This window comes from Ursus arctos, chromosome X (genome assembly GCF_023065955.2).
Source record: "Ursus arctos isolate Adak ecotype North America chromosome X, UrsArc2.0, whole genome shotgun sequence".
Lineage (NCBI taxonomy): Eukaryota > Metazoa > Chordata > Mammalia > Carnivora > Ursidae > Ursus > Ursus arctos.
Window position 1 is genome coordinate 120,051,019 of NC_079873.1, and position 15,299 is coordinate 120,066,317.

Consider the following 15,299-nt stretch of genomic DNA (forward strand, 5'->3'; position numbering starts at 1 on the left):
ACACCAGGGCTTGAGGATGGTCTGCACCTATTTATGAGAGGAGCTGGTGTCAGGGTCAGGGGACGGGTTGGATGGTGCCTGGTTTTCTGGGTCCAAACCCCGGGGTTCTGCTGTGTGACCCTGGGCAAACGTCTTTCCCTCTCTGGGCTTCGGTTTCCTCATTCACCACATCATCTTGGATTCGAATGCCCCACTCTGATGTAGTATTTAGTCATGTATCTTTCCTTCACTAAACCGTATAGGAGTGAATCCTTCCTGTAGGCACGGGGCTGGATGCCAGGGATTCAGCAAGAAGAGAGGAGTAAGGGTGAGTCTCTGCTCTGAGAAAGCTCAGATTCCCATTCTGTAACGTTTTTTTTTTTTTTTTCTCATGCTTTTCCTTCATGCTGACTTACCTTTTCAGAAAATGCCCCCGCTTCCGCTGGAGAATGGAAATTGGCAAAGAGAGAGGGAAAAGGTCCAATTTGCGCCTTTGCTATTTTAGGGGAGGTTGAAATTACCAGCCAAAGTGGAGTGATGCGCTCACTGGAGTGACCTCCCTTCCCCAAGACAGAAGAAAACCGAGGTCCTCTGCTTGTGAAGTGGCTCGAGCTCTTAGGCGTGAGGCATTATTACATAAATTCAAGCTCGCTGCCGATCCTTAGTACCCTGAGTTGCCTGAAGGGGGGAATGGCACTGCCTGCGTGTGCAGCCCGGGCGCTCGGGCCGCCGATGCAACCGGAGCGAAGAGCGCCCGCCCGCACCACCTGTCCCCGCCGGCATTCCAGAGTAGAGGCCGAATTGGCAGCAAGCCGGCCCGGATCAGTCGCCGCCTCAGTCCGCGCGGGCCCTCCTAGGGGTGTGTCTCGCGGCTTCAACTCCCAGCCGCTCCTGGACGAGCCCCTAAAGGCGTCTTCCTCCCTGGCGGGAGCCGTGCGCACCCCTCTCTTCGCGCTGCTGCCCCGAGGCCGCCGCAGGCGGATGCACGACCTCAGGAGACGCTGGGACCTGGGCTCCCTCTGCCGGGCCCTGCTCACTCGGGGCCTGGCCGCCCTGGGCCACTCGCTGAAGCACGTGCTCGGTGCGATCTTCTCCAAGATTTTCGGCCCCCTAGCCAGGTATGTTTTAGGCGAAAGCGGGATTCGCGCTCCCGGGCCGGGGCGCGCGGAGCCGTGCGGGGAGGGAAGGCAGCCGCGAGGGGAAGGAAAGGGCGCAAAGTTCCAGCTGGCCGGTGGCGGCCGGGCTCGGGGGGGCTCCGGAGGGGCGCGGCGCGCCTTTGGCCACGCTGCGGCTCCCTCCCCGCCGTTCCGCGGACACTGCAGGGCAGCGTCTCCGCTCGCTAGTCGGGCTGCCGGCAGACTCGTCCTCCCGGGGGAACTCCGAACGCCCGGCTCGGAGCTCACTCGAGGCGGCCTCCGAGGTGGGCAACCGGGCGCGGGCGAGAGCAGGGCTTCGGGGCGCACGGGGAGAGAGCCCACGAGTCGGGCAGGCGGGGAGGCGGCGGCGTGCGCGCCCAGGGGACTGGGGGCACAAGCGCCGGGAAGAGTCCGGTGGGCGAAGCGGGATGGGGATGGGAGGCACCGAGAGTGGAGCGGGACGCGCGGGGGCTTAGACCGGGGGGTGTGAGTTGGAAAGTGGGGCGACCGGGCCAGGCGGCGTTCCGTGGGGACGAGACCCCGCGACGCGGCTCCGGAGAGCTCCGGCGGGGGGGAAAGGGCAGGCGGCCAGCGGGAAGGAGTCGGGGGGAGGGGGGTGTGCGGCAGGAGCCACAGCGCTGAGCCTGCCGGGAAGGAAGGAAGCGGGGAAGGGCGCCGCCGCCGCCGCCGCCGTGGAGTACTCGGTGTGGAGGGGAGGGGGAAAGGGGCGCAACGGCGGCGCCGGGGGGAGGGGACGGTGCGGGCGCACGGCGAGCGCGGGCTGAGCTGCGGGATTGACGTAACGAGCTTGGGTTTCCCCCAGCGTCGGGAACATGGATGAGAAATCCAACAAGCTGCTGCTGGCTTTGGTGATGCTCTTCCTATTTGCGGTGATCGTCCTCCAGTACGTGTGCCCCGGCACAGAATGCCAGCTCCTTCGCCTGCAGGCATTCAGCTCCCCGATGCCGGACCCGTACCGCTCGGAGGATGAGAGCTCCGCCAGGTTCGTGCCCCGTTACAATTTCAGCCGCGGCGACCTCCTGCGAAAGGTAGACTTCGACATCAAGGGCGATGACCTGATCGTGTTCCTGCACATTCAGAAGACCGGAGGCACCACTTTCGGCCGCCACCTGGTGCGCAACATCCAGCTGGAGCAGCCGTGCGAGTGCCGCGTGGGTCAGAAGAAATGCACTTGCCACCGGCCGGGTAAGCGGGAGACCTGGCTCTTCTCCAGGTTCTCCACGGGCTGGAGCTGCGGGCTGCACGCCGACTGGACCGAGCTCACCAGCTGTGTGCCCGCCGTGGTGGACGGCAAGCGCGACGCCAGACTGAGACCGTCCAGGTGAGTGCGCCGCGCGCGCGGCCGAGCGGGACCCTGGAGCGCGGGAGCGGACCTGGGCCTGGGCGGGTGGAGGGTGGAGAGGAGCGGCTGGCCGCTGCCGGCGCCCCGGTGCGCACCTCTGTGCCCGGCGGGTGCGCCCGGACTGGGCGGGCGCCAGACTCCTTGGCGCGCAAGCTCACGGCGCCGTGGCCGCCGCAGGAAGCCTGTCCGCTGCGGCCCGGGACGGCTCTTCAGCCTGTCGGCGGGTTGGCCTGCTGGGTGGCTGGGAGTGCGTGCGGGGGGAGTGGCCGGGAGGCCCCGAACGAGCGCCACCCTGGCCACCGCTGGGACCGGGTACCGCACGAGTACTCCGCACTGGAGCGCCGGAAAGAACCAGTCTCTGTGTGGGAGGTCCCTGAGCCCCTCCTGTCTTCTGTCTTCTTTTCTCTGCGCCCCGGTTCCGAAGCCTCCTTTCTACCCTCTCTTCCTTTTCCAGCTCCCGCATTCTTCCCCCCCACCTCCTTTTCTCACTTCCTCTATCTGCCTTTCTCTCTTTCTCTTGCTCCCGTACTTGTCGGTCGTTAGCCACTCGCTCTTGCCTTCTCCCTCTCTCTCACATTGCTTTTCACTCTTTCTTTTACCCTTTCTGATTTTTCTCTTTTTGCTTGACTTTTGCCACTGTCCTCCTTTCTGTCCTCTGGCTCTGCTCTCCCTGGGCGAGTGGGTGTCCCTCTGCCACTGTCTGGGGACACCGGGAGAGAGCTGGTGGGACCCAGCTTACGCCCCCCCCCCCCACTACTGGCTGCACTCGGAGTATCCGCAGCGCTTTGCGAGTGTGAGGGGCACCCTGCGTGCGGAAGGGCGAGCTGGGACGCTGCTCTGACCCCCGTGTGGGGTTCGGTCTTGAGAAACCTCTCCAGATGTGCAAATCCTGAGCCCCAGCGCGGGGGGCCGGCAGCCCACGCGCTGGGAACCCGGAGCTGATGCGGAAAATGGTGATTTATGAAGAGTCTTTAGCCAGTTAGTTGCATTTGAAGCTAGGGCATTTTCCTTCATGCAGCCGCAATGCCGGGTTGCTGGAGGTCAAGGAGTGCCATAAAAGGGGGAGGGGGAGAAGGGCGTGTTGGGCTGGAGTTGCTCCAGCCAGGGCTCCCAATATGCCCCTGTCCCTAAAACAAATTTGGGGCGGGGCAGGTAGTCCCGGGAATGGACTGGATGAGTCTCATTGCCAGGGGGCCTCTGGAAGGGTCTTTGGGCAGGCAAGGACACGGCTGTGCTCTCTGCCTCTCTGTCAGGAGACCACAGGGGCCCTCGAGGCTGCTGTTTACAGCCGCTGCCTACCTGGACCCGCTCCCAACTCCTCCTCCCCCCCCCCCCTAACCGCTCCACCCACCCACCAGGCAGGTTACTCTGTGCCTTGGACAAGGAGGTGCCTTGCAGAGGGCTCCTGGCATGCAATAGCTAGGGCTGTTTCTTCTTTCCAGATGCCTGCAAATGGAGCCTTCTGACTCTGCTCACCCGTGCTCACGCACCTTTCCCTCACTTTACAGTGGCCTCTCTTGAATGCTGGGATTCTGGCAGAATCTGTTGAACATTCTCTGCCTTTACAACCCTAAGTGATTTTCTTTTTTCCATCTTAAGAGAACCTTGGCTCCAGGAAGTTTGTTGCCTCAGTCCATTGTGAGAATTGTGTAAGTCACTGTCACCATAAGATACTGGGGTTTAGGAAGATCCCAAAGAATTTGGCAGTATTGACAGTAATCTCACTTGCTGACGGAGCTTGTGGGTGTAGAGCTCCACAGGACACATGTGCCTTTGAAAATCCTCTGGACGTGTAGGTCGGGGTGTGATGCGGTCTCTAAACACACCTTATAAATGTGGTCCCGATTATGTATTTGGTGCCTCTATCCTCTGGCAGATACCCCCAGAAATTTTCCATAAGATAACCAGGACCCCTCAAAGGGTGGGTTCACCCTCATGGATGGACCCAAATTGAAGCAACATTATCTGGCATGAAATGAGATTTTTCTTGGTTGTGAAAGGGTGTTACCACAGTGCCATCTAGTCTAATAGAAGAAGAACCACTTTTTAAAGAGTCAGAGTTACTGGATCTTACACCACTTGCACAAATGAAATAAAATTTGCCAGAGAAACACATTGCCACCCCAAGGGCATCTTTTTATTTCATTAATGTCTACCCACCTCCAGAAATCTGGAAGAATAGTGGTAGCTTGAGGGTTCCAGAATTTCCCGGGGTGTTGATACATCCCCGCCTTCAGGACCAGTTCATTGAGCTCTGATAACCTAGGAGGGCGAAGGTATGCGTGAAGCGTGTTTGAGTTAGCCTGTGTGTGTGAGTGTGTGTGTGTGGTGAAAATTGAGCCATGGGGGCAGCAGTGCCGCGTGGGCATGAGGAGCCCTTCTGGGGACATGAGAGTCAACCATGCGGAGTTCCTGTGCGGAGTGGCCTTCTGGGCCAGCTGGTGGTCTCTGTGCTCCGCTGAACCGAGGGGAACGGCGGGCTCCGCCTGCTTGGCCTGGGAGTCCTGACACCTGGGCTTTCGCTCCAGGCCGGCCACGACCCAGCTGTGTGACCTTGGACCAGAGCCTCTCCAGGCCTTGTGCGCATGGAGTGTGCGTTCCAGGGTCTGACGAGCGTTCATCCCCTTATCTCCAGTACTTCGCCGTAAACTTGCAGTATCTTTCGGGAGAGGGTGGAGTGGGCAAAAGTATCCCCATCTATCAGATGAGAGTGAAGGCCAAAGGGGCTGCCGGACTTTCTCAAGGTCGTCGAGTTCTGGAGTGGCCTGGCAGGAATCTTGGTCCTGTCGGTCTGCTCTGTGGACTGCGCCTTGAACGGGGTCCTGGCCCCAAGCACGGTGACGTATTTCACGGTAGGAACGCTCACAGAGGGAGCCCTGCATAAACGCGAACTGGTAGTGTTACCACCTACATCGTCCCCCGTTTCAGGAACAATACACGTGTGAGTTTGGACCCGGGATCGGACCAGGGTTGCCACACCCCTGGGGAGGAGAAGAGATTTCAGCTCCCTGAGGCTCTCTGCTCCCTGGGAGTGAGTGGGCGAGTGGGGTCTGGTGGCTGGGTGGCAGACGGGCCTCTCACTGCCGTGCTGGACATCACACAGCCGTGCAGGATGGGAGCGCTCGGGGCCTGGCGAATACGCACGGGTAGCAGTGCTCGGCCGCAGCCACGGGCCACCTTCTCACTCGCAGCCATCTATCCACGTTACAGGGGGTGTGAGAGGCCGTCGTGGCTGCGAGCCAAGACCCTGAATCCTGCTCCCAGTGCTACTTTGGCCATGCTTCCCTGCCTCCGCGGATGGCAGCGGGCTCGGGTGATATATAACCGCTGACTAGAAATGACTGTGAGCACGTTGCCTGGCAAGGACAAAGACAGAGAACGCTGGGCTGGCAAAAGGTTCAAGTTGTTTATTGAGAATAATATTTCTTAAAAAAAAAAAGAAACTAGAAATTGCATTTCATGCATCTGTCTGCCAATATGTTGTTTGGGGTCAGAGAAGGGTCCTGCTCATTCTAGGATTTCTAAGACCACTTTTTGAAAATGTATCCAAACATTCTTGCTTACCAGCTGTTAAAACTCCCAAATTCTGCAGGCTTTTCTCAGGCCAGATTCCCTCTGTAGCCAGCTCCAGAGCACCACTCGTCTGTGGGAGGAATTCCGCATTGGGCACAGGGAATGTGTGCTGGCCTCATTTTTCTTTGCCAGGTACCGTGCTGGCTGGCACACACAGGGGGCATGGGCCGGGTTCTGTGGCTGTGCAGGTCCAGGGCTCTGAGCAGGAGACTCCTGTTGCATCCTAGACTTTCAGTGTCTCTGAATTTTCCAGCAGCCATACGGAAGAGTCATTAATTGTCATCTAAAATCCAGTAGGCTATCACTGACAGGAAAGGACTAAAAGGCATTTAGGTGGAGAAAACAGCTCTCTTTTTCTTTCCCTTTCTTTTAAAAAGGTGGCTCTGTTTTGCACGAGCTCCATCCTCGCAGGAACCCCCTGGCCCCTGTGCCCACTCCCACCTCACGAGCCCACGCTCCCCCTGCCTCCCGTTTGGGATTTGCCAGTGAGGCGGGCTGTGGGCCACCCGGCTCTTACAGGGGCAGCTTCATGGCCCAGCGTGCGTTTCTTCGGCTGCCTTTGAGAGGAGCCGCTATACTCTCCCACCTGTTTCGCAGGAGAAGGGGAGGAACTCGCTGTCACATCTGTGGAACTTGAGCAGGATTCATTAGCATGGTCGCAGGGATGGCAGACGTGTTGTCGGAGTCCTGGCAGAACTCTCAGTTCTTGGGTGGATGCCTGGGTGGCTCAGTGGGTTAAGCGTCTGCCTTTGGCTCAGGTCATGATCTCAGGGTCTTGGGATCGAGCCCTGCCCCTCTCCCTCTGCCCCCCCCCCCCCCCGCTCTCTCTCTCAAATAAATAAATAAAATTAAATTAAAAAACCTCTCAGTTCTCGGGGTAGTATAACAGGCTCTTCAGAATTAGCATTTCTCAATAGTAATTTTAGAGCAGTGGTGTTATATGCGGCAAGAAGAATGTCAGAGCTTGTCTTTTATAGATATCTGTCGTCAACTTCGGTAGTATAAAGTGACATTAAAGATTAGTCATCTTTCCCATCGTTATTCTTTAAACAAAATTTTGTGAAACTGCCCATTATCTTCCAGGGAAGGGACGTCATCCTCACACTCACAGAGCTTACGGCAGAACAAAATAATTTGGTATTTTAGACATTTAATAAAGGAGATGAATTTTTTTTTAAAATGATTTGAATATCAAGCATGTCTTTAAAATGTCACACCTTTACAAGAATATAGTGAAACAGAAAAGTCCATCTGTTTATGTGGAAGTTTATGTCTAATCAGCAAGCTCTGAAGAATCATGACCTCTGCACAGTGCTAGTAGTTGGGGGCAATTAGAGCCGGGGGCAAGCCAGAAAAGCCAGAGTCATCGTCTTCAGCCTCAAGTCCATAAAGATTAGAGGGCAAAGTGCAGAACTGTGGGTCAGAGTGGGGGTGGGGGTGGGCGGGGGCTTGTGATTTGGGGCAGGTCCATCCCCCTCTGTAGAATGGGAGATTTAACCAAGATGCTTTCTCAGGCCCTTTCCTCCTTAAGGAATGAGGAACAGGCCAGAAAAAGGGGAGATGTATTCAGGAAGACGTCTGGGAATTGGTGGGCTGTATTTAGAAGAAAAGAGGCATTGTGTGTGGGCATGGTATCCTCCTGGCATCGTGAGGTGCAGCGGCCTCATCTAGCCAGGGCTGGCCAGAGAAGGTCATGGTTGGGGAAGGGTGAGGGAGGTAGGTGGGGTGAGGCCTCATGGTCAAGATCCTGGGATAGCAATGAGGAGTTGGAACCCCGGTGAGTAGGAGAAGCCCTTGGATGGAAGGAATGTAAAAAACACAGAAGGAAATGAAGGCTGGAGTCCAGTTGAACACCTCTCTGATTTCTAGTCTGGAGTGGAGGTGGTACCAGCGATCAAATGAGAGAGGTCAGGACGGGGACCTAGTTTGGGCGGGGTGGGCACTATACTAAAGAGCTGTGACTGGTCTATGTCGCCTGGATATGTCATGGCCAGGGCTTGTAGGGAAGGGAAAACCATTCTAGGGCAGATTAGGGCTTACTCGTATATGTGGGAGTCTGTGAACCCAGTTAATCTGCTTCCACAACTGGCATTATTATTTAAATGATAGCTGCAATTCACATGTGGGACTCTTAGCCACGGAGAAGGATGTTTGAAGAGAGGAAAAGATAGACAGTTATGATTGCATTAAAACGAGAATTGTTCATCAGTCAAAAAGTAGCCAAATGAAAGGCATATTGTCAAACTGATGACAATAGGCACAACAAATAAAACAGACAAAAAGATGACATCTTTTCTGTATAAGGGACTCCTACAAATTGATTAGAAGAACAAAGGATAGGAACAGACAAGTTACAACAGGGGACCCACAACTAGTTTACAGATGTGGAAAAACCGTTTAGTCCCACTGGGAATAAAGGAACGCAACTTTAAGTCATTAGGTGTAGGAAAACCTTTTTGCCTCTCTAATTAGCACTGATTAAAAAAAAAACACCAAAAAATAAAAAAACCTCAACATACATCACCACCACCATCAATCCCATAATTCTCATACATTGTTAGTGGCCATGTAAATTTGAACGATTCTTTTGGAAACAAATTCGATAATATAAACAGAGAACATTAAAATATTTCTTTCTTTGACTCCTAATTTCTTTTCCCGGATTTTACTGAAAACCATAATCTTATACGTGTTTTTCATCCACTCGCTCATTTATTTCTTCACTTTTTAATTCAACAAATATTTACTGAGTGTCCCCTATCACTGGGCTACGTGCTGGGGGCCCTGTTGTGGTTCCTGCCTTCATGGAGTGGGAAAGATAGACATAAAACCAACAATTAATGACTTAGAATTGTGAGAAATGCCATGAGGGGGAAGTGTAGGGTGATCTAATGGTGCACTGGGAGGCTAGGTGGAGTTCTTTGTAAGTGCAACACGTTGGAAAAATCTGGACATCCACACAGAGGAGAATGGTTCAAGGAATCTCAGTACATCCGCTTGAAGGATTATTAGAGAATCATTTAAATGTCTTTTCAGAGACTATGGAAAATTGCTAGTGATTTAAAGCTAAGGGAAAAAGAGATAGCCAATTATGGACCCAGTACAATAACTAGAGCTATGCTAGAGAGAGGGAGTGGGGAGAGGGAGAGACAGAGAGAGGCACACACACAAAACATCTTCCCATCCCTCCGGATCTCAGTGTAAAAGACAAAGAATGAAAGAAAACTACCAGGATATTAGTAAATCAATTCATGATTTGTTCTTATTCTTTTAAAAAAGATTTTATTCATTTATGTGGCAGAGAGCGTATGCGTACAGGCACAAGCAGGGGGAGCAGCAGGCAGAGGCAGAGGGAGAAGCAGGCTTCCCACTGAGCAGGGAGCACAGTGATGCGGGGCTCCATCCCAACACCCCGGGATCATGACCTGAGCTGAAAGCAGATGCTTAACCACCTGAGCCACCCAGGTGCCCCGATTTATTCTGCTCTGAAGATTTTGCATTTCCTTTATGAGTACGTACTACTTTTATAATAAAAGTAAACATTAACAGTTTTTAAAATGATGTTTTATCATGGCTGTGATAAATTATACTCATGTCAACTTTCTGGTTCCTGAAGACCATGGCTAGCTATTTCATTAGCCTCTTGATATCCAGGGAGTTCTTTTTTTTAAATTTTATTTATTTATTTGAGAGAGAGAGAGAGAGCACGCTAGCTTGCATGGGGAGAGGGAGAGAGGGAGGGGCAGAGACAAGCAGACTCCCTGCTGAGCGGGGATGGGGGCAGGGCTTGATCCCAGGACCCTGAGAGCATGACCTGAGCCGAAGTCAGACTGACTGAGCCACCCAGGCGCCCCAGTATCTGGGGGAGTTCTTAATGAGGAAAGCAGTCTCAGCTAAATAAACTCTCAGACTGAAAGGTGGAGGTGATAAGTCAGGAATCGACTGTTGATTTTTTTGGATGAGCGGCTGTTATCATATGCCAAAGGAACCATGGAACTCTTACACCAGTACATCACAGAGATAGTTGAGTATATTGCTAGTGTTTCTTCTCTTTTTAAAAGTTAAATGGAACAGGAAATTAACAATGGCACGCAGTTGGAAGTAATAAGACTTGCTCGGCTCGGCCAGAGCCACCCAAGACAGCCTGGACTTTGAATCTTCATGAGCCTCTTTCCAAGTGAGCGGACGCCAGAGCGCATGGTCTGGCTAGAAAAGTCAAGCCTTGGGGCTCTTTCTGAACAGCCACCACCGAGAGCTTAGGTCAGTTGGTGCTCGTGTTGCCCTCCTTCTGGAAAGAAAGGGAGTTCACTCTGCTGGGGCGGCCTTTTCCCAGAGCAGTTTTCCTTCATAAGAGCATTGCCCCCAGTTAACTATAAATTAAATTATGCTTATAAATTAATTAATATACTTATGAATTAAATTTATAAATTATGCATTAAGTTGATTAGAGCACTTCATTCCTCAACTGCTCTGGGTATCTGAGGGGCTACTGGATATAGTGAGGTGCATAATCTGACTGTGGAAACTCGCCGAAACTCCATTCAAGGCACTAGTTATTTTGACAGTGTAAAGAACGTGCCTCACAGTGGAAAAGCTAATATCGCCACTCCATGACAAATAAAATAAGATATCTAGTCCCTGAGTTTAGGGGGGAAAAAAGTATGGGTGGGAATGTTCTCTTTTCCCTTAAAGCATAATGAAGCATCCAACGAGTGGTCTATATCTTCTAATACAAAGCCATTGTAAGCTTACAGACATATCTGTCTAACTTTAGTAAAATATTTATTGGCAAAAGAGCTTTTCTAAGTTTTACTGGGTATTGGACTTCACAAATTATTCTGTTGGGCTTACTGTATCCCATTTGTTATTTCTGCCATTTTGCCTCTAAGAACAGTGTTGACGACTTTGACACGTTTCAGAGCATTACACTAAATAAATCTGTCTTGCACATTCCACTGTGCTTTTTCTGGAATATTATAAATATTCAAATATAGGCACACTTGCAAATTCAAAATAAAATTCAATACATGCAAATTCTGCATAAGTTTCATATTTATAACTTAGCAATAGTTATGAACTTGTTATCCTATGATATAAATGCATCAAATAGGAGCTCATGGGAATTACCAATAAATATATTTTTCTGATTAAACTGTGGATTCTTTTTTAGTCATAATTTAAGCTTCAATTCTGGGATATATTATAAGGGAATAATTTGCACTTCATTTACTCTGAATTGTCAAGAATCATGTTCTTCCCCCATGTAAATGTCTGCAAAAAGGACTTCTTACTCAGTGTGATTGCTTTTTAAATTTTGCTAGCAGAGATGCCCTAGTGAGCCTAAGAGAATTGGTCTGTTTATTGTGAAGAGTTTAGTTCTAATGAATCACTTCCATGCACTTTTCTGAAGGAATACAGAGCAATTGAAATGTGTAACGGATTGATTTACATCATATGGATTAGGCCTGTGTGCACCATTCCTTGCATTAATTGACTTTCTCCCATAATTGTACTAATAAAGACAAGTCTTCAGTATAGTACCAGCTCCAATTCACTGATGGAGATCATTGGACTTTTGCTAACTTCCCACAGGAGAATGACTGCAAGCAAAGAGTGTTTAGAAATTGACTAGGGTGACCAGGTTACAGTCAGGAAACTCAGAGGTACTTTGAAAAGGTCCTTTGATCTTGGCAGCCAGCTTCTCAGTTGTTATAATAAATAGAAATTGACTAAACTCACCAGTTGAAAGACACAGATTATCACATTGAAGGAGAATGCCAAATCCACCTACGTGCTGTGTATAAGAGACAAAGCTAACACATAAGGATACAGGTAGGATTGGAATGGATATACTATGCAAATACTAACCAGAATGAAGTTGAAGTAGTCAAACTGATATCAGACAAATAGACTGAAACAAAACCTTTATTGGATCAACAGGCTCACTGAATAATGGCAAAAAGTTCCACTTTTCAGATAGCACTTCTAACCTCGTAGGCACTTAATACCATCGTTTCAAAATATATAAAGCAAAAATTGACGGGGCTATGACACCTGGTAAAATCTGCTAACCTCTTTCAGAAATTGACAGACGAAACAAACACAAAAATGGGTAAGGATACAGAAGATTTGGTTAACAAGCTCAGCGCAGTGGACCTGCACCCAATTAGAAGAACGCACATTCTTCTCAAGCGCATATGGAACGCTTGTAAAAATAGACCGTATCCTGAGCTGTAAAGTTAGTCTGAAAAACTTCAGTGAGTAAATATCTTACAGACCATACGATCTGCTCATGCAGTGCTTAGTCACTGGATGTTGTAACCAGTCAGGCAGGAACAAGGGATCAGGCTCTATCTGAGTGCCTGAGAAGGAACATTAGTAGTCGGATATATTTGGAAGCATTGCCAATCCTTCACCGACCACATCAGGTTTCCTAATTCACATGTAAGAGTGTAGAACTCCAAGACTTTGGCAAAGAGAAGTACTGGAAAGTGATGGTTTGACCCAGGTAGCTTGGCCTGACTTTCCCTGAAGACCTATTAAGGTTTGGGGGTACTTATTAAGGCAGGCTCTCTGCCAGGGGCAGAGCATGTATTTTTCACATTTAATCCTCAAAACAACCCTGTAAGATAGATGTTTAAAAAACCCATTTAAAGATTAAAAAGTAAACAACAGAGAATTGGGCCCAAATCTACCCAGCCAGTCAATATTGGAGCTGGCAATTAAAATCAGCTGGGCCACATGGCCTGTCTGCTATGTTTTGATGTCCGCTAGATTTACAGACAAATCTCCAAAAAGCCTCTTCCCTCTTTTTGGCCGTGTCAACTATACAAGCTAAGTAAAATGGAGACCTGTTAACTGATTTTCTTTCAAAGCATCTTTTAGAAAGTTCAGTAAAAATTACTCTTTAATTCTGCAGCTTTTTGCCCCTTCTTAAATATTTAGATATCCAAGATACTGCAAATGCTTTTGACACTGATTTACATAGAAGAATGCCGTTTTAGGGGAAATAAAAGAAGAAAAGAGTTATGGACTTAATATAAGGTGTACACACTTGATAAGATTTGTACGAGGCCAAAGCATTTTAGTCCTTCTGGAATGTTGGCAGTTGATTCATTAGCAATGTCAGTTGCACTGCTCTGACCACAGCCTGTTTCTATAAATGACCACCGCTTTTTTTTGCTGCATTTGGTCTGTGTAGACACAGCCTTTGGAGGGTAGTGTGAATGAGTTCAGCCAGATCAGTTCATATCGTCCTGAAACACAAGGAGCCAGTCAAATAAAGACACTTTCTCCAAAACCAAGTGATGAATCCTGAAGCCTGCTCTCATCCCCGGGGCTCTTCACAGAGAGGAGTCACCCTTCTCTCTCTTTTGGAAGAGGTGGCTTTGGAAAAGAGAATATGTAAATTAGCATGGGCCCACCAGCCTGGCCGACATTAATGTGGTTGGCCAAGAAATTAGGTGGACGGCATTGGAAACATGGGAAAAAGACGTCCACGATAATCAGAGGCCAGCGTGACCTTGGAATGGTGGCCATTCCGGCGGATACCTCACTGCTGAGACTTTGCTAAGTAGAAGATTAACTGGCATGACATCCCGAAGGTTGGAAAACAGAGCCTATTTACTAGATATGCCAGAGGCAGGACTACTTACTATTTTCGTGATTGGTTTTGCTGAGGGTGGTACAGTATGTTCTAGGAGCGTAATAGGTCAACCCCAACTCATGAAAGCAACGTTGAAATGAAGCGTGTTGGGGTGAATTACACGTAGTAGGCTGTTTATGAAAAGTCACTTCAATGTGAATTTTAATGAACACGTAGAAACGATTTCACGCATAAACACGCCATAAGATCAATGAAAGACAATTACTCTAAGATGTGACTATGGACCTGAATCAAGGTATTTTTCAAAATATTTTGCATTATTGAACAAAATGGCCTGTGCATATTTCTCCTTTTATGTAAAGATCCATGCTTAGCATTTACCACTCTTAGTTTGTTCTTTGTGACTTGGAAGCAAAGCAGAAGATAAAAAAGATATCATTTTAACATTAGTATAGCATTTTACAATCTTCTGGCAGCTTTTGTATTTATCACCATATGGGTGTACATTAAATCTGCATATCTCCCTCTCATTTATATGTTTATGAAGTTATAAAGATATACACATGTGCACACAAAGTAATTAAGCAAGTGATATGTGTTTGACAATGTTTGGTGACTTAATGCCAATTAGAAGGGGGTTAAAAAAAACCCTTGCTTTTCTAATCCAATTGCTTCCATGCTTTTTGGTTTATGCACTTAAGGACAGAATCCATTTAAATATGGAAATTTGCATACATGCAGCTCTGAGTGAGACTTCTATTTATTCCAGATGGCCTTGAAAAATTATTACCGAGGGCCTTAGAGACCTGGATGTCACGAGATCCATTAGGATGAGATTGAAATCACACTTGGGTTTGCAGCAGTTTCTCCTGTATGAGAGGGGGTATACTTTTTACATGGGGGGAGCTAAAGGTATGTATGTGGCTTAGCTAGACTGTTGAGTGAAGCCAGATGAGCTCAGCTCATCTCAAGGAGGGAGTCCTGTGTCGCAGGCACCTCATCTACCCCTATTGTAGGGAAGTGGTTCATGATTTTCCAGAGTTCAGCTGAACGCTAAGAGAAAGGCTGCATATGGGATTTGCATGCATGGAAGTGAGCAGTTACACTGACAGTCTCTCCCCTTTTAAAAAATATGGTTGGATTGGAATGAGCGCGATTGTGATACTCCCCATTGAATGTCATTTTTTGTTTTGCTTTTCCAGCATGGTGATGTAACCACTATTCATTGTAGGCAGTTTATAGGTTCCAGTGTCTAGGGACAGGGTGTGGGGTCTCAGGTTGTGACCTTTGGCTTGGAATATCTTCTCTAGAGAATGTCGTGGAGGTCAGGTTTCCATGATGACAGCAGACAGGCCAGGGACCAGCTCTTCTAGTTTGCTGGGGTCTGACTCTGGGATGCAGCTCGTTCTGGTTAACGGAGAGGAGCTCTTGTATGTAATGAGCCTGCTAAGATGGAGAGATCTGAGTGCCACAAAGCCTGAGGTATGCGCAGCTCTGTTATTTGGTTCTTGGTCTCTGAATTTGGCTTAACACAAGAAACCTAGAAGGAAGAAGACGAATGTCCTCCCACAACTTCAAGCAGGTAGAAATATTCACAAAATGGTAGGAGTTCCAACTGAAATGTCAGAAGCTCAAGTTGGGT

General features: G+C 49.4%; 1 protein-coding gene across 2 annotated transcripts in view; it reads left to right on the forward strand.

Annotated features, from left to right (window-relative positions):
• Positions 1–669: 669 nt before the first annotated feature.
• The window catches only part of HS6ST2 (heparan sulfate 6-O-sulfotransferase 2), a 286,457-nt gene continuing 271,827 nt past the window's right edge, over positions 670–15,299 (forward strand). For both annotated transcript variants that reach the window (XM_044391647.3, XM_026520614.4), the window contains exons 1-2: positions 670–1,097; positions 1,939–2,457. In XM_044391647.3, the coding sequence (XP_044247582.1) occupies positions 670–1,097; positions 1,939–2,457 (947 nt within the window). The remainder of the gene's footprint in view (positions 1,098–1,938; positions 2,458–15,299) is intronic.